At 43.8% G+C, this 20,004-nt stretch overlaps 1 protein-coding gene across 1 annotated transcript; it reads left to right on the top strand.

Annotated features, from left to right (window-relative positions):
• The first annotated feature begins 220 nt into the window (after nt 1-220).
• med13 (mediator complex subunit 13) lies at nt 221-1,243 on the top strand. Its single transcript, NM_001141897.1, is given in 2 exon segments — nt 221-488; nt 490-1,243. Coding segments are annotated over 2 exon segments (114 nt in total). The 5' UTR covers nt 221-384; the 3' UTR covers nt 500-1,243.
• The last annotated feature ends 18,761 nt before the right edge of the window (nt 1,244-20,004 follow it).

The raw sequence follows: 20,004 nt of genomic DNA, 5'->3' as shown, positions 1-20,004 counted from the left end.
TTATTCGTTTTTAGATCGATTTTGATGGTGATGGAGGAGTAGAGGGACGTTTTTAGCAAAGACCGTTTTAAGCTAAGGGGGAGGGGGAGAGTTGCTTATTTACTCTCCTTTTCTTTTTGTTTTAAAGCATTTTTCGCTCCCTTTAATTTGTTTACTTCATGTATATTTGAGAGGTCGACAGAGAGGTTGCGAAGACGATATTTTAACTGCTTTTATTTTTGGGCGGACAATAGCTTTCGAAGGGTTGTTGAATTACATACTCCAGCCGATTGGTAAAAATAATTCTCGTTGATTAGCTTATACATCTTGCAAAATACTAGTGGAAATTGGTATTTATTTTCCCCGGAACTGAAATGATGGAATGTTCGATCTCGCTGTGAAAGGATGAGTTCTTGTTTTGTACCAAACGGGGCCAGCTTGGAGGATTGCCATTCCAATCTATTCTGTCTGGTAAGAGATTTAAAACTAAAGGAAAAGCAGCCATTTTTTAACTAGCTGAAGAGAGCAAAAACGGTAGCCACAGCAGTGGGAAACAGTCGTAGGGCCCTTCTAACACTGCAATTCAAACATCATTCACCAAGGCAATGGTTATTTGCATACTGAGAAGTTGTGCAAGCTTAAGAAATAATAAGGTTATCTGTCACTTGCAGCTGCATGCATGTGTTTGCCATCATAAATGTTCAGTTTGATCATATTAAATACATTCCAGCCCTGAGAGTGTTAGGCAATAAATGTGCAACTAATGTAATGTGTGTTGATAAACATCTTAGCCAACTAGATATAACTAGCAACACTGAATACCATGCATGATACATGTTTTTCCACTTTTTCCACTAGTTGTTTGCTTGGTTGAAGTAACGTTATGCTTTTTATCGAATGCATTGTGCAGCATGTTTACGTGACCTAAAAATAAACCCAATCAGTTTGCTAGTCTGCTAACTAGCTTGCAATGTCGTACATTTGCACAAATAGCAAGTTAACTAAATGACAGATACATTTACATTCAGTCATGGAATGCAAAGTAAAGGCTTGTGAACATTGGCTTCTAATTCCAACTCCCATGTTCAATGAATTAATCATGTTGTTCTTGTCAGTGGGCCGGTGTAGTTGTTCAGATACATTGCTTGCTACATTGTTTTCTTTAAAGTAGCCAATGAAGAGCTTGGTTACTGAAACAGCGTATCCTATTCGCTGGCTTACATGTACGGTACTTTCCCTTTGAAGTTGTCAGGTTTGCTTGCCAATCATTTGTTGTTTACGCTCTTGGCTGGCGCATTCTTAACGGAGGCACGGGCTGAAATATTAATAAACAAGAATGTGTTCTTGGCTATTGTTAGTGCATGATAGACTTTAGGACTCACTTCCTGTCTGGCAAGTTGTCAAGTTGAATACATTGTTCATGACAGATTAATGCATTTCACAGTATTGTTAGAGTTGTTGTGTGTATTTATTTAGCTGTTATAGTTCTCATAGTGCTGATTGATACTGTTGCTAGTCAGTCGTAAAACAAGGGAATTATATAGCTATCATAAACACATACAACCGACAGTACCTAATAGATTTTGGTTATAGCCTACTATTATGACTGAAGGAAAAAGCTCACATGTCCACTCTTGTCCCTGGCACTACTACTACTCTAGAGGCTTCTCAGTAGTGCACTATCTATAGGTTTGTATCAATGCATTGCATTTTTTCTGTACAATATGCACTGCATGACATATGCTAACAATTCCCCATCATGAATGTTAAATCAATAAATAATGATACACTTTGGACATTGATAGACATGAACTGTCCTTTTCCAAAGCATTTGACAGTCGAGCTGAATGAACAGGAGAAGCTATGAGGCTAGTAGTGAATGACTGGCTGCTGTATTGCAATAGCAGGGAGACATTTTACTGCATACTGAGACTAAGCATGATACCAGTGCTTCTGTTCGCTGTCCTGTATGACTCGCACACTAACCAGACTTAGTGGTTTAAGCTAAAAGAATGCAGTGAACAGTGGCACTTTTACCATAACTTTAAACAGTTCTCGGGAGTCTTATAACAATGTTTTATATACAATTCCTGTTTGTATTTGAAGTTAAGCTGATTTTGGTCAAGTTTGAAGATGAGTTATTATGCTTTTCATAAATAAAGTCACATCACAACTGCCCTGCTAGACTAGTGTCTCCTGGCAGTCTTAAGTTCTCAACCTTGTGTAGAAGAAAGTCCTTTTAGCGGGCATCAAACTCCTTCCGGGCTGGGCAGGATTAGAACAAAAACCAACACTGCAGCAGTGACAAATGCTGTGCAGAAGGAAAGGCTGGGCGAGACAAGAGAGTAGACCAAGTGGATTTGCATTTCTCTCCAGTTCTCCAAGATGCAAACAGACACTTGTTAACTAGTTTCATGTGTTGCCGCAGGAGGGTGAGGCCTTGACGGAGAGTTTCTTGTAGTGGTGGTGGGGTGTCTATCCATCTGCTCAGGAATGATTTGTGCAACTTCACCTGTTGCCTGTCTCTGGGAGGGAGAAAGTCAGGAAGTGAAAGGAAAAGGAAAGGGGGATACCTAGTCAGTTGTACAACTGAATGCCTTCAACTGAAATGTGTCTTCTGCATTTAACCCAACCCCTCTGAATCAGAGAGGTGCGGGGGGCTGCCTTAATCCACATCCACGTCATCGGCGCCCGGGGAACAGTGGGTTAACTACCTTGCTCAGGGGCAGAACAACAGATTTTTACCTTGTCAGCTCAGAGATTTGATCCAGCAACCTTTCGGTTACTGGCCCAAAGCTCCTACCCGCCAGGCTACCTGCCGCCCCAAAGCAAGGGAAGGATAGGCAGCTGTTGGCACTAAGCGTACTCCACAATGGGACCTGGAGCTCTGAGCTGTGAGAGGGAAGGTGAGCAGAGCTGAGCAGCTGATGAAAGGAGGGGTCGTAACCCTCAAATCCCAGGCCGATTTAACGTCAACTTCCTGAGCCTGTCAAATGGCTTTGCCCTCAGATTCCCCTATCGCCGCTATGGGGGTTTAGCTTGCCATCTGAAATGGGAAACTTAACTTCACCCTGGTTCTTGCCCTTTTGGTGGGGTACACTTTGCATATACAGTTTCCCACATACCTGAGCATAACACTAACAGTCAGCTAGCTGTGCCATTAGTCATTTTGAAGGAACCACACAGGTTTCCCTGACACTCACTCATTCATCCTGCATACAGACTGTAACTCACATGTACTGTAAAAGATGGATTGATTGATTAACCGCAGAAGACACACAGACCCTTGACGGTGCAATCTGCTTCTTGAAGATTGCCACTTAGTATTTTCAGAGAATAGCCTAGTTTATGTATCAAAAGCTTCAACTTGATCTTTGACAGGGAAAACAGCCAAGCCAAGGGTTTGGATAGCCTCACACTGACAAAAAATCTGAGCTGTCATCAGAAGACTGGATTGTGTGATGAAAATACATTTCTGTAGAAGAATAAGTGAGATGTATGCAGGCAAACTGTCCAAGCGTGGCCGTTTCAGAAACAGTCAGTTTCTATAAGTGTGGACGATCTGGTTTCACACTTCAGTTTTTTTTCCCATCCCCTTTCTTTCTGTGCAGCACAGATGTTTCTCTGGAAGATGCAGGTGTCAGGTAGTTCCTCACACCACTGTGTCTGCCAGAGAGAGGACTTGATGGAGGGAGTTAGTGAAACATAAACTGCAGCAGTAGTACTATACTGTGGAAGGAATAAGCTATAGGCTATAGGCCTATATGATAATTGAACATTGGCGTGTTAATAGGGTCTTGTCTGGAACACCGTTTGAATGCCCTTGAGCCAGATTCCTGACGTGAGATATTTCCTATGATGTTGCTTGATGAATTGATAATACGTGATATCATGGCAGTTATGTAAGAGGCTGGGAGTTGGTGTGTCAGCCCATCATAATATATCTTAGTATTGAAAAACTCATTTAGGGGCACGTGGGATAGAGTAATGTTGAGGAAAGTCATTTTTTGTTTTGGCCATGTGTGGAATATATTTGTAGTCATCTTGTGATTTTTTGTTGTTGTTGAGATTGTTTCACAAACTCAACAGCCTATGAGCTTTCAATAATTGGTATCTCTCAATTTATGTATACTGAACACAAATATAAACACACCCTGATTTGATTTGCAACAATTTCAAAGATTTTACTGAGTTACAGTTCATATAAGGAAATCAGTCAATTGAAATACATTTATTAGGTCCTGATCTATTGATTTCACATGACTGGGCAGGGGTACAGCCATAGGCCCACCCACTGGGGAGCCAGGCCCAGCCACTGGGGAGCCAGGCCCAGCCAATCAGAATGTGTTTTTCCCCACAAAAGGGCTTTATTACAGACAGAAATACTCCTGTTCAGTGTAGTTAAAGTTGCTCATCATATTTGGTATATGAGACGAGCAATTCTTTGCTGAGATAATGTTAGCATTAGGATTTCAGTAGCGTTCTGTGGCCAGTGTATGGCCTTCCTTGCTGCCATGTTAGAATGCATAACTAAAACCTGGCTCCAGCTGACAACACATCTCCCAGCTTATCCGTGGCTAGGCTAAAGACTAGCTATAACACAACCAGGCTTAATTACTCAGTCATACTCATACCATTTAAATTGATTTCATTTTACCCTAAAATGTTAATAAATCGTCTACTTCTAACAAAGTGACAGTTGGTCGACTGGAACATATTGCCTAGCAGCGCAAAATAACTTGCCTAAAAAATCAGTAGGTCCAGTTTAAGAAAATCTGTTAAACTGTCTGCCGTGCTGCAAGGATAGACAGGAGTGCCAGCTCCATCAAGAGTAGCACTGCAAGGCAACATAGGTTGTGGGGATAGTGTTGGCTTTTGCAGTGTGTAAGTGTATGACATGGGCACAGAGTGTAAGCCTAAAACACTGGAAGGCATGATGTATTCAGCAGTGTAAGTGGTGTGTTAGTGGTGTGAGAGACAGTGTATGGCGTCAGTGTAGGACATGAGCACAGGGATCGCTGGTTGGTTGTATGTACGTAGGGCCTGCTGTCTGATGAGTGCCAGCCAGCCGGCACGGCTAAGCAGTAGCAGTGGAGCGTAATGTTTCTCCTTTAACACTTCATAACCCTGTAGTACCCTGTGCTGCTGCTGCTGCCTGTGATTTATGACCTATGAGTTTCTCTGTGTTGTGTTTTCACTCTGTATAAAAGCCAAACAGCATTGGTTATTAGAGAGCAGTGGGCACACTCCCCAAAGCACTCATCATTAAAAAAGATGAAGTTGGTCAGAGAGCCCATTTACATGCATTAGGGAGTTATATGGAGCTTTGAACATGTTGTTCATGTTGTTTTTCTTGAGATTGTGTGCATTTTAGCTTCAGGTGCTTTCAGTCGGAACAAAAACAAACATGCTTTCTTGTGTGTGCTGCTTCGTTCTCCAGCCGTGTTTCTGTCTGTTTATATTGCAGCCTTTTCTATCACCATCTGTCTCTGTTGTCTCAATCCTCCTCTCTGTCTTCCTTTATCTCTCTCCTCCCGCTTTCTCTCTGTCTCTCTCTTTCCTCCCTCCATCTCTCTTCTCTCTCTCCTCCCTCTCTCTCTCATCTCTCCTCCCTCTCTCTCTCCTCTCTCTCTCTTTCCTCCCTCTCTCTCTCCTCCCTCTATATCGCTCTTTCTCCTCCCTCTATCTCTCTCTTCTCCCTGCCTCTATCGTTGTCTCTTTCTCCTGACTCTTTCTGTTTTCCCTCTCTCCTCCCTCTATATCGCTCTCCTCTCTCTTTCTCTCTCTCCCCTCTCTCTGTTTTTCTCTTCCTGTGGCTGTCTTCCTTTGTGTCTCCTTGTCATAAGTGTTCCTGCTGAGGAGGCAGATGCTCCATAAAGGAGAATTAATGCTTGCTCTTTAGTACTCACAAGTACTGGCTGGGTGCTGAGTACTGGTGATTGTAGCAGAAGCTGACACTCTCTCTCTCCCTCCTTCCCCTCAGGCGGACTTGACGGGGATCAAATGGAAGCGGTACGTGTGGCAAGGCCCCACCTCGGCACCCATCCTCTTCCCGGTGACCGAGGAGGACCCCATCCTGTGCAGCTTCAGCCGCTGCCTCAAGGCGGACGTGCTGAGTGTGTGGCGGCGGAGCCAGAGGCCCGGACGTAGGGAGCTCTGGCTCTTCTGGTGGGGGGACGACCCCAACTTCGCCAAGCTGATCCATCACGAACTTACAGGTGAGGCTAGAGGGAGTGGGCGCACGTAGACACACACACACACACACACACACACACACACACACACACACACACACACACACACACACACACACACACGCTAGCTTGGCTATAATACTTGCCATGGTCCTGTGTAATAGCTTTGGCCTATTAACAGAAGAATACAGCCCTCTCAGACCAGGAGTTTCACTTCGTTTTCCATGCTGCTTCCACGTTTCAGATTGCCTTAGCTGGTCACAAGAGATAAATGAGGGATTCATTTGTCTTTCGATTCCCCTTTTCACATATTCACCAAAGATTATAGACGTATAGATGTTTGAAGGTCTTGAAGAACAATCTGGCCTTAATGGCCATGTACTCTTATAATCTCCACCTGGAACAGCCAGCAGAAGACTGGCCACCTCTCAGAGCCTGCTTCCTCTCTAGGTTTCTTCCTAGGTTCCTGCCTTTCTAGGGAGTTTTTCCTAGCCACCGTACTTCTACATCTGCATTGCTTGCTGTTTGGGGTTTTAGGCTGAGTTACGCTGAAGTAAAAAGGGCTTTATAAAATATTTATTATTTGATAGAGCTGGTTAAATGGGTGATTATTGTAAAATATAATGGAAAGGGCTTGTTACATCTGAAAAGGAGCATCTTGAGACGCTGCAGACCTCATAGAGCACGCCCTCTCTTTGTGATGATGGTAGCAGTGATCTGGTTGTATAATGTGAAATATTGCATGGTTCAGGACAGGGTTTGATTGATGCTGGAAGCTCTGGGGATATTCATTTCCTGTAAATGAGAGCTTAGAAGGCGTTAGAGTTGGTGTAACCAGATAGTTCCCTTAGTTTCCCCCCTCCTCCACCTAAATGACAAGCAGCCAGCCTGGTAGAGAACAGCCTTCCACCTGCACGTCAGTTCCCACTGTTTGGAGCAAACGTTCACTGCAATCACAGTGTTGTTTTGTGTTAACACCCATCGCGGCATCTAAGCACCTTCCGCTCTCTGGCACCTTGTGTCGCCAAGGCTGAACAGGAAAGCCTATCCCATCTTCCCATTTAAAAAGGGAGGATAGAAATGGAGCTCCCTCCACACATGACTTCTGTGAAAAATAGAATATGCAGGAGCAACGATGCAGAAATGAGCCTAGCACATCATGGAGGACTGCATCATGGAGGACTGCATCATGAAGGACTGCATCATGGAGGTCTGACCATTTTTTTTCTGCAGCAGAAGTGGTGGATGGACAGAGACGTGCTTTATACATACTCTCGCCGGGGAGATTGAACTCCTGAGTCTGAGACGTTTCTCTCTCACTCACTCACTCACTCACTCACTCACTCACTCACTCACTCACTCACTCACTCACTCACTCACTCACTCACTCACTCACTCACTCACTCACTCACTCACTCACTCTCTCTATACAATGCGGGAGAACAGAGGAGCCTCACTGGTCTGACCTCAGGGGAGCCAGACCCTCCCTCTCCTCTCTATGTGTCTATCTGTCTGGTGAGAGGGTGTGCTGTGAGCCCTGAGAACACACACAGAGGTCATGACCCCTACCTCACCAGCCGGAGTTGTGAACCTGTGTTTCCCTCTGTGGATCACACCAACTCGCCTCTCTTCTCAGAGCCTGCAAAGTGCCTGTCCCACTGTGTGTGTGGGTGTGTGTCCTTGTGTGTGTGTGTGTGTAGACATTGCTGGGATGGGCTGAGACTGGCTCAGTCGTGATGATTCACAACCTGATGCATTGGAGCCTCTCATGGACATGCTGGCAGTGAAGGTGTGAAGCGACACACAGAAGCTAGCAACAACGTGTGTGTGTTTTTGGTGGCGGTGATCAGACTGGCCGACACATCGCCAGTAATCTGGGATGCCACAGCTTGCTCTTTTCCATCCATGCTAGTGGCTGATGGGTTTGTCCTTTTCCTCATCTGACTGTCCAAATCAAATTTGAATATCCCTGGAAATATTAAGCACTTTTTTGTTTGTCATTATTTTATTCCCCCCATTGCAATGTTGGTGGTTAACATGAAAATCAGCTATTTTCTTTCAGCGGAAATGGCGGTGGCTTCTTTTACCCGTCTACACTCATTAGATTAGCTGCTTGGCTGTGGAACTATTAACATTTTTAGCATGTGCCATTTCTGTGTAAATCAGTGGGCCAGTAATACTTTCAAAATCAAATAAAAACACATTTTATTTGTCACATGTGTGGAATACAACAGGTGTAGCCCTTACCATGAAATGCTTACTTACAAGCCCTTAACCAACAATTTATCTCCAGAGAGTGAGAGAGAAGGAGAACGAGAGGGGGGCTCGAACATAACAAAATGTGGAACAAGTCAAGGGGTCTGAGTACTTTCCAAATGCACTGTATATGTCGTGAATTGGCCATAAGTTTGAAAAAAGCTGAGCTGTGATTTTTAGGCATTTTCGCCCAGCCGTAATGTTGACAATTAATCACCATTCAAGGAGCGCTGAGAGGAGGGGGGGTCCCCATTCCCTCTCCCTCCTTTCCTTCACCCCTCCCTCCCTCCTGATGTTTACTCTTGTGGCTATCATGGAACCATACACACTATCAACCCCTCTGTATTACTCTGTCTCTACACAAAGCCCTTGCTTTGTCTAATCTGAGTTTGCAATGAGGAGGTTAAAAGCAAAACTAAAGAGTTGTCTGTTCTGCAGAGCAGAATCTCTTATCAGCCCAGCCATCTCCACTGTGCTCCTGGGTAGCACACCCTTTCATTCATTACTGCATGTTGGGTCAGATCTCTGGAGAGGGAGAAAGGAAGGAGGAGGAAAGTACACTTGTCTTACTGTGCCCCCTCTGCTGTTTCATGGATGGACAATAGATTGTTTTGGATGTTTGTAGGGACTGAGAGGAGGGGATGTGCTTCATTTAGTTTCTCTCTTGAGGGCTTTATTTTAGTATGGATGTGTGTGGCACTAACAATCTGCTGGCATAGTTCTGCTCTTGTTAGTTTTTGCTGGCTCTGACAAAGTCTTTGGACATTTCCAGGCCTGCCCATTCTTTACTATTCAGAACAGCTCTGGTGTGCACCTCTCAGGGCAGCGCCAAGCTCCAAAGGGCATATTTCAGTACCCTTGAGGGGCAGAGCAAGTCAAAGTTTTCACTTTTGTTTGCCGGTCAGGTCTTTCTTTTTCTTCCTTGCCCTGACCCCTGTGAAGATGGCTACCATTCAGATTGAATGAGGCATCTGGTGAAAATAGATCCATCTCTCAGATCTGTGGGAAAGACAAAAACATTGAATGCAGATAATGTTGTTTTTGTCAGCCATTTTTCTACTGAATCTAAAATATATCAAGCACATCATGATTGTTTCAGTTGCTCGAGGACTTCAGGAATGTCAGTGTTCTGCCATGGCCAGTGAAGAGCCCAGATGAAGAGCCCCGATCTCAATCCCATTGAGCACGTCTGGGACCTGTTGGATCGGAGGCTGAGGGCTAGGGCCATTCCCTCCCAGAAATGTCTGGGAACTTGCAGGTGCCTTTGGTGGAAGAGTGGGGTAACGTCTCACAGCAAGAACTGGCAAATCTGGTACAGTACTTAATGCAGCTGGTGGCCACACCAGATACTGACTGTTACTTTGGATTTTGACCCCCCCTTTGTTCAGGGACACATTATTCAATTTCTGTTAGTCACATGTCAGTGGAACTTAATCAGTTTATATCTCAGTTGTTGAATCTTGTTATGTTCATACAAATATTTACACATGTTAAGTTTGCTGAAAATAAACGCAGTTGACAGTGAGAAATGTTTCTTTTGTTGCGGAGTTTTTATATATATATATATATATATATATATATATATATATATATATATATATATATATATATATACATACACACACACACACACACACACACACACATATACATACAGTGAGGGGGAAAAAGTATTTGATCCCCTGCTGATTTTGTACGTTTACCCACTGACAAAGAAATGATCAGTCTATAATTTTAATGGTAGGTTTATTTGAACAGTGAGAGACAGAATAACAACAAAAAAATCCAGAAAAACGTATGTCAAAAATGTTATACATTGATTTGCATTTTAATGAGGGAAATAAGTAGTTGTAGTTGGCCATCAGATGACCTGGCCTCCAGAGTCACCTGACCTCAACCCAATGGAGATGGTTTGGGATGAGTTGGACCGCGGAGTGAAGGAAAAGCAGCCAACAAGTGCTCAGCATATGTGGGTTCTCATTCAAGACTATTGGAAAAGCATTCCAGGTGAAGCTGGTTGAGAGAATGCCAAGAGTGTGCAAAGCTGTCATCAAGGCAAAGGGGGGCTACTTTGAAGAATCGCAAATCTAAACTATATATGGATTGGTTTATCACTTTTTTGGTTACTACATGATTCCATATGTCTTCTTTCATAGTTTTGTCTTCACCATTACTCTACAGTGTTGAAAATAGTTAAATAAAGGAAAACCTTTGAATGAGTAGGTGTGTCCAAACTTTTGACTGGTACTGTATATCACCAGTAGTACATGTACTGTTGATTCCTATAATTTGTAACCTACAACGTTTCTTTGGTCACGGTAATTTCTATTAATGTATTCAATATGTTATTATTGTCACGTCTGCTCCCGCTCCCCCTTTCTGGCGCTCGAGGTCGCCAAACTGCTCATCATTACGCACATCTGTCAGCATTGTTACACGCACCAGCGCTTCATCAGACTCACCTGGACTCTATCACGTCTTTGATTGCCTCCCCGTGTCTGCATTGATGTTGTTTTGTTTCTCTTGTCCAGATGCTGTTTTTTCTTTGTTTCATGTCTATTTATTATTCAGTTATCACCCCGTACTTGCTTGCTTCTCCCAGAGTCTATCGTCAAGACTATTACAGAATGCAGACACCACAATCGGAAGCATCTTGGAGTTTTTTTATTTAATTTATTTTTTGGTGACGTCGGGTCCGGGTGCTGCTGCTGTAGCAACCGGGGATGCCTCAGCTGGCTCGAGAGGCTCTCAAGCCTTAGTTGGCTCGTCAGGCTCCAACGCCTCACCCGGCTCCTCACGCTCCTCATAGCCCCCTCAGGCCCTCGGGGGGGGTACTGTCAAGTTTGCTTCCGACTCCCCTCTCTGGCGCTCGAGGTCGCCAGGCTGCTCATCATTACGCACATCTGTCACCATCGTTACGTGCACCAGCGCTTCATCAGACTCACCTGGACTCCATCACGTCTTTGATTGCCTCCCCTATATCTGTCACTTCCTCAGTTTCATCCTGGTGTCTGCATTGATGTTGTTTTGTTTCTCTTGTCCAGATGCTATATATAAATGTATATTTATTATTAAATCATCACCCTGTACTTACTTCCCGTCTCCATGCTGTCGTCTTAAGACCGTTACAATTATTCCTTTTACCATTCTCATTGCAAAAAGTGTGTCCAATTCGACAGAGTGCACAACCTATGCAACACGTATGAGAAACACATATTTTCTTTATTTCATTCCATTAACAAGTTTTTGTCAATTCATTTTAGTCATTGTCTTTTGTTTGGAGCACTCCTGTCAATGTTGAGTAAGGACGCGCACCTGATTACGCTTTGAAGTAGGCCTATAGGCTACCTCACCTGCGTACAAATGTAGGCATGTTTATGTGACCATTTGGGGATCTGATAGTATTTCTGATTGGCTTAATGCACCACCACTAATAAGCTGTGGAGCTTCTCAAAGTAATGTTTTCTTCACCTCAAACAGCAAGCAAACAAAGTTTGTTTTTGAATCTATTGAGAAAATAGTTTCTCAATATATTTAAAAATCTTTCCAGTGCTCTCCCTTTCGATAACCATTCAGCGTGAAAGAGAAAATGGCATGCTCTGATCCAGTGGAAATGTCATAAAATAGGCCTACCTGATTACTTCTTATCAGAGCTTGACTTGCACTGAAATAGGTTCCGGTACTCATTTTGGGTGCTGGTACTGTTTTATATTTAGTTGCAGGAGCTCCACAATACTTTTGAGTGCATATTCTATAAGAGGAACAGGAGCTCAAGCAGTAGAATATTTAAGGTGTCGGTACTCAGCTCCGGTGAGCTCCTGCCCAAGTTAAGCACTGCTTCTTATCCCTTGTGCAAATAGCCTACAGCTGTGTCTGTCCCAAGCTCACTGGTATGGGAAACTGAGGGCCCAGAATATTGTATTCAATCTCGCAAGTTCGCTAGTGCAAGCTTCTGGCCTGACCCAAGTTAATAGTTGTTTCAAGTTCGTTGCAGACAGGCCATGTGTAGTCAATGTGATTTCTAGGATATTTACTTTTATCTGGATATTTTCTACCTGCAGGCTGCAATGTTTTTATTTGTTGGCTTTATGTAGGCTAATTTTACATAGTTGGCAATGGCAATATAAGTTACTTTTTAGATATGTATCATTTTCATTTAGATTTGGATAAATGTTTTTATCAACCACATGACAACGATTTTGAGATATGAAATTAAATTAAAATGTGCATATGAAAACCATAACTGGCCCACAGATCGGTTGAAATTGTAAGAAAATTGGCATTCCATGTGAGAAAGGTTGACAACTCCTTGTGTAGCCTATTACCAGCAACCAGCATAATAGCAGAGTCTGCGAAGGCCAGCAGGAGCGGGAGGAGAATGTTTGGGTCAGGTTAAGCTTTTTCTTCTTCTGGTTATCTAGATCTCTGGCTTCCTCTTGAGTCATTTGTGTCTTATTTCATCAAACAGTAAGCTTAAAGCATCAGACAAGTTCAGTGCATATAGTTGATTTTATTAAAACACATAGTGTGTCTAAATATGGAAGAATACACAGTAAAAACATTTGACCAATCGTTTGGTCGAAAGAACAGACGACTTTCGGTCGACCAAGATTGTATTTAGTTGGGGACAGCCCTAGAGCAAATACTGTCCAAATCCATATGGAGGGGAGTGTATGTCCAAAAAAAAGTATTCCTGTTGCACACATTTCAACGCATAGAAATGTGTATGTATTCTATTACCAGGTTATATATTGTTATCTGGCCACACCTGAGGAAGATGTTTTATGTTTTCCCACCCAGGTGTTCCGCAAACAATTTAAACACAATCAAGATGTAACCATTCTCGATTACACATAGTAGGCCTATTGCTTGAGGTTGTTTAAATTATGGTTGGTTGTGGTTGCAAAAGCAGCAGTGTAGCGGCAGGGCTGTTGATGTGGGTCTAAGATAATTGGTGAGCGATATGCCCTATTAACCCAGGCTAAGGATTCTGAGTGCTTCGGTTTTACTCTGTTCTCTGTGTCAATGCTGCAGAGACAAATAAACTGATATGTCTACTGGCTTGTATTTGGCTTTTCAGAGAGAGGGATATATCCCTTTCGCACAAAGATGTTTTTCCCGCCAACTTTACCATACCGCCAAATTTTCTGTCTTTTCTTTATATCTGAAAAGGATTTCCGAAATATCAAAGCCAACATTTACATTTACATTTAAGTCATTTAGCAGACGCTCTTATCCAGAGCCACTTACAAATTGGTGCATTCACCTTATAATATCCAGTGGAACAACCACTTTACAATAGTGCATCTAAATCTTTTAAGGGGGGGTTAGAAGGATTACTTTATCCTATCCCAGGTATTCCTTAAAGAGGTGGGGTTTCAGGTGTCTCCGGAAGGTGGTGATTGACTCCGCTGTCCTGGCGTCGTGAGGGAGCTTGTTCCACCATTGGGGTGCCAGAGCAGCGAACAGTTTTGACTGGGCTGAGCGGGAACTGTGCTTCCTCAGAGGTAGGGAGGCGAGCAGGCCAGAGGTGGATGAACGCAGTGCCCTTGTTTGGGTGTAGGGCCTGATCAGAGCCTGAAGGTACGGAGGTGCCGTTCCCCTCACAGCTCCGTAGGCAAGCACCATGGTCTTGTAGCGGATGCGAGCTTCGACTGGAAGCCAGTGGAGAGAGCGGAGGAGCGGGGTGACGTGAGAGAACTTGGGAAGGTTGAACACCAGACGGGCTGCGGCGTTCTGGATGAGTTGTAGGGGTTTAATGGCACAGGCAGGGAGCCCAGCCAACAACGAGTTGCAGTAATCCAGACGGGAGATGACAAGTGCCTGGATTAGGACCTGCGCCGCTTCCTGTGTGAGGCAGGGTCGTACTCTGCGAATGTTGTAGAGCATGAACCTACAGGATCGGGTCACCGCCTTGATGTTAGTGGAGAACGACAGGGTGTTGTCCAGGGTCACGCCGAGGCTCTTAGCACTCTGGGAGGAGGACACAAGGGAGTTGTCAACCGTGATGGCGAGATCATGGAACGGGCAGTCCTTCCCCGGGAGGAAGAGCAGCTCTGTCTTGCCGAGGTTCAGCTTGAGGTGGTGATCCGTCATCCACACTGATATGTCTGCCAGACATGCAGAGATGCGATTCGCCACCTGGTTGTCAGAAGGGGGAAAGGAGAAGATTAATTGTGTGTCATCTGCATAGCAATGATATGAGAGACCATGTGAGGATATGACAGCGCCAAGTGACTTGGTGTATAGCGAGAATAGGAGTGGGCCTAGAACAGAGCCCTGGGGGACACCAGTGGTGAGAGCACGTGGTGCGGAGACAGATTCTCGCCACGCCACCTGGTAGGAGCGACCTGTCAGGTAGGACGCAATCCAAGCGTGGGCCGCGCCGGAGATGCCCAGCTCGGAGAGGGTGGAGAGGAGGATCTGATGGTTCACGGTATCAAAGGCAGCAGATAGGTCTAGAAGGATGAGAGCAGAGGAGAGAGAGTTAGCTTTAGCAGTGCGGAGAGCCTCCGTGACACAGAGAAGAGCAGTCTCAGTTGAATGCCCAGTCTTGAAACCTGACTGATTAGGATCAAGAAGGTCATTCTGAGAGAGATAGCAAGAGAGCTGGCCAAGGACGGCACGTTCAAGAGTTTTGGAGAGAAAGGAAAGAAGGGATACTGGTCTGTAGTTGTTGACATCGGAGGGATCGAGTGTAGGTTTTTTCAGAAGGGGTGCAACTCTCGCTCTCTTGAAGACGGAAGGGACGTAGCCAGCGGTCAAGGATGAGTTGATGAGCGAGGTGAGGTAGGGGAGAAGGTCTCCGGAAATGGTCTGGAGAAGAGAGGAGGGGATAGGGTCAAGTGGGCAGGTTGTTGGGCGGCCGGCCATCACAAGACGCGAGATTTCATCTGGAGAGAGAGGGGAGAAAGAGGTCAAAGCACAGGGTAGGGCAGTGTGAGCAGGACCAGCAGTGTCGTTTGACTTAGCAAACGAGGATCGGATGTCGTCAACCTTCTTTTCAAAATAGTTGACGAAGTCATCCGCAGAGGGGGGGGGGGAGGGGGAGGAGGATTCAGGAGGGAGGAGAAGGTAGCAAAGAGCTTCCTAGGGTTAGAGGCAGATGCTTGGAGTTTAGAGTGGTAGAAAGTGGCTTTAGCAGCAGAGACAGAAGAGGAAAATGTAGAGAGGAGGGAGTGAAAGGATGCCAGGTCCGCAGGGAGGCGAGTTTTCCTCCATTTCCGCTCGGCTGCCCGGAGCCCTGTTCTGTGAGCTCGCAGTGAGTCGTCGAGCCACGGAGCAGGAGGGGAGGACCGAGCCGGCCTGGAGGATAGGGGACAGAGGAAATCAAAGGATGCAGAGAGGGAGGAGAGGAGGGTTGAGGAGGCAGAATCAGGAGATAGGTTGGAGAAGGTTTGAGCAGAGGGAAGAGATGATAGGATGGAAGAGGAGAGAGTAGCGGGAGAGAGAGAGCGAAGGTTGGGACGGCGCAATACCATCCGAGTAGGGGCAGAGTGAGAGGTGTTGGATGAGAGCGAGAGGGAAAAGGATACAAGGTAGTGGTCGGAGACTTGGAGGGGAGTTGCAATGAGATTAGTGGAAGAACAGCATCTAGTAAAGATGAGGTCAAGCATATTGCCTGCCTTGTGAGTAGGGGGGGAAGGTGAGAGGGTGAGGTCGAAAGAGGAGAGGAGTGGAAAGAAGGAGGCAGAGAGGAATGAGTCAAAGGTAGACGTGGGGAGGTTAAAGTCACCCAGAACTGTGAGAGGTGAGCCATCCTCAGGAAAGGAACTTATCAACATCTTTATTTCCACCAAACAACCTACTCGACGTGAGTTTGACAATAGCCAGTGAAAAATCAGAGCGCCCTATTCAAAACCACAAGTCTAATAATTTGTATTTCTCAAACATAGGACTATTTTACACCATTTTATAGATACACTTCTCCTGAATCGAACCACGTTGTCTGATTTCAAAAAGGCTTTACAGCGAAAGCAAAACATTAGATTATGTTAGGAGAGTACATCGACACAAATAACCACACAGCCATTTTCCAAGCAACTAGCATGCATCACAAATACCCAAAACACAGCTAAATGCAGCACTAACCTTTGACGATCTTCATCAGATGACAGTCCTATGACATCATGTTACACAATACATGCATTTTTTTGTTCAATAAAGTTCATATTTATATATAATAACAGCATTTTACATTGGCGCGTGACGTTCAGAAAATATTTTCCCTCAAATACTTCCGGTGAATTAGCGCCACAATTTACAAAAATACTTGTCATTAAACGTTGATAAAATATTAAACTGTCATTCAAAGAATTATAGATGAACATCTCCTTTATGCTAATGCTGTGAACGATTTTAAAAAAGCTTCACGAGGAAAGCACTCTTTGCAATAATCTGAGTACTGAGCTCAGAAAAATACACTAGGCTATACAGATAGCCGCCATCTTGGAGTCATCTAAAATCATAAATTGCATTAGATATAATCCCTTACTTATGATGATCTTCATCAGAAGGCACTTCCAGGGATCCCAGGTCCACAATAAATGTTTTGTTCGATAAAGTTAATAATTTATGTCCAAATAACTCCTTGTTGTTCGCGCGTTCAGTTCAGCTACTCTAAATGTAGGAAGCGTGCGGACAATGTCACGACGAAAAGTAAAAAAAAGTTGTATTTACGTTCGTTCAAACATGTCAAACGTTGTAAAACATCTATCTTTAGGGCCTTTAGAACGTGAAGATTCAGTAATATTTCAACCGGACGGTTCCTGTGTCTTGAAAAACGTTTTGGAATGGAGGATCCACCCTCGTGAATGCGCACCAATGAAGTGATGTCATTCCCTGGCTCACCAACTTCCTCACCTTCTCATTCGGTCTCTGTTCATCGTAGATGCCTCAAACAACTTTGTAAAGACTCACAGACACCATTCAAACAGTTTTAGTGTTTTCTATCCAAATCTACTAATACTATGCATATCCTAGCTTCTGAGTTTGAGTAGGAGGCAGTTTAATATGGGCACATATTTTTTCCCGAAATTGTCAATACTGCCCCCTATCCTTAAAGAGCTGTAAGAAGTTAATAATTTCAGTAAAGTTCTGCCTACGGCTTAGTGTGAAAAGTAGACACAATGCTGAGGCGGCATTAGTATGCACTACGCTCTTAAACTTTTGATGGTTGGGTTGCTAGGCAACACCCTGTTACCAGTTCTAAACTTTGCCAGGCATGCCACTTCGCCCATCTATTCATATAGCCAACTACTAGGCATACACTGGTTGGCTCTATAAAGAATTATTGTGGGAATAAACATCACAGATTGACAAAAATATTGGAATAAAGTAGGTTAATACAATTGAAGACATATCAAATTATTGATTACTTTACCTGTCATCCAATCCTTGTAATACATTTGAAGCAATAGCCCACCAGCATGTGGTCAACTAGATTATAATTTTAGCACCATGTTGATTGGAGACATGTCTTGATAAATCAACCAATGTCAGATCTTTGTTTTCATTCGCAGTCGCTTAGTAGCCTAGCCTAGGCCTACTCCCGACCAAATGCCTATGATTCATTGTCTATCTATTTGTTGTCTCATCTATCACTGATCAGAAACATTTAGCATGCAATAACATAGGCTAAATCAAGAGTAGGCCTATTATTTTGCTCGATTGCATAGGCGGTACGCCCAATTTATTTATTTTACATTTTATTTTTCTTCACATTTTCAAACAGTCAATTTATATTTTCCAACGGGGCTATACATTTGGGTGAGTTTTTTTTCTTGCCTGAGTTGTCACGCTCTGACCGACGAGAGCTGTGTTTTCTCTGTTTAGCTAGGCCAGGGTGTGATAGGTGGGTGGGCATTCTATGTTTTGGCTGGGTATGGTTTCCAATCAGAGGCAGGTGTCTATCGTTGTCTCTGATTGGAAGCCATACTTAGGTAGCCTGTTTTTCCTTTGGGTTTCGTGGGTAGTTGTTTTCCGTTTTAGTTGTAAGTACCTGACGGAACTGTTGGCTGTCATTCTTGTTTAATTTGTAAAGTGTTCATTTTTTTCATTAAACTACAAGATGAACATATTCCACGCTGCACCTTGGTCTACTCATTTTGACGCCTGTGACATGAGTAGCCTCGTTTCTCTGCCAAAAATAAAATGAAACCATCTAGTGTTAAGCGAAATAACAACACAATGTCAAATACAGGTAGCCTAATCAAATAATTAACATCCAATCACATTAACCGTTACTCTCTCGTGGGAATTCCACTAACGGTCTGTATGTAGCCAAACGTAGCTGCTGCTCATGTTGGTATCTGTACTGATGGTGCGAAAGCCATGACAGGGAGACATAGTGGAGTGGTAACGCGCGTGCAAGCAGTTGCTCCCGACGCCACTTGGGTACACTGCAGCATCCACCGAGAGGCTCTTGCTGCCAAGGGAATGGCTGACAGCTTGAAAGACGTTTCGGACACTACAGTGAAAATGGTTAACTTTGTTTAAGCAAGGCCCCTGAACTTTTGTGTATTTTCTGCACTATGCAATGATATGGGCAGCGACCATGTAACGCTTTTACAACATACAGAAGTGCACTGGTTATCAAGGCGTAAAGTATTGAGTATCACGTGTTTTTGAATTGAGAGATGAGCTTAAAGTTTTCTTTACTGACCATCATTTTCACTTGTCTGACTGCTTACATGATGATGAGTTTCTCACACGACTGGCCTATCTGGGTGATGTTTTTTCTCGCCTGAATGATCTGAATCTAGGATTACAGGGACTCTCCGCAACTATATTCATTGTGCGGGACAAAATTGAGCCTATGACTAAGAAGTTGGAGCTTTTTTCTGTCTGCATTAACAAGGACAACACACAGGTCTTTCCATCATTGTATGATTTTTTTGTGTGCAAATGAACTCAAGCTTACGGACAATGTCAAATGTGATATAGTGAATCACCTGAGTGAGTTGCGTGCGCAATTATGCAGGTACTTTCCCGAAACGGATGACACACACAACTGGATTGGTTATCCCTTTCATGCCCTGCCTCCAGTTCTCTTACCGATATCTGAACAAGAGAGCCTCATCGAATTTGCAACAAGCGGTTCTGTGAAAAATGAATTTAATCAGAAGCCACTGACAGATTTCTGGATTGGGCTGCGCTTGGCAAATTGTGCTGTTAAGACACTGATGCCCTTTGCAACCACGTACCTATGTGAGAGTGGATTCTTGGCCCTCACTAGCATGACAACTAAATACAGGCACAGACTGTGTGTGGAAAATGATTTAAGACTGAGACTCTTTCCAATACAACCCAACATTGCAGAGTTATGAGCATCCTTTCAAGCACACCCTTCTCATTAACCTGTGGTGAATTATTCACAATTTTCGATGAACAAATAAGGTTTTATATGTAAGATTGTTAAATAAAGAGCAAAATGATTTATTATTATTATTATTATTATTATTATTATTATTATATTATTATTTGTGCCCTGGTCCTATAAGAGTTCTTTGTCACTTCCCACGAGCCGAGGTGTATATTTGATGGTGTATATTCTCAATGGACCCACATCTTCACA

This window comes from Salmo salar, chromosome 04 (genome assembly GCF_965601325.2).
Source record: "Salmo salar chromosome 04, fSalSal1, whole genome shotgun sequence".
Lineage (NCBI taxonomy): Eukaryota > Metazoa > Chordata > Actinopteri > Salmoniformes > Salmonidae > Salmo > Salmo salar.
The sequence above is the reverse complement of the archived record's forward strand: the minus strand, read 5'-3'. Positions and strand labels throughout refer to the sequence as shown.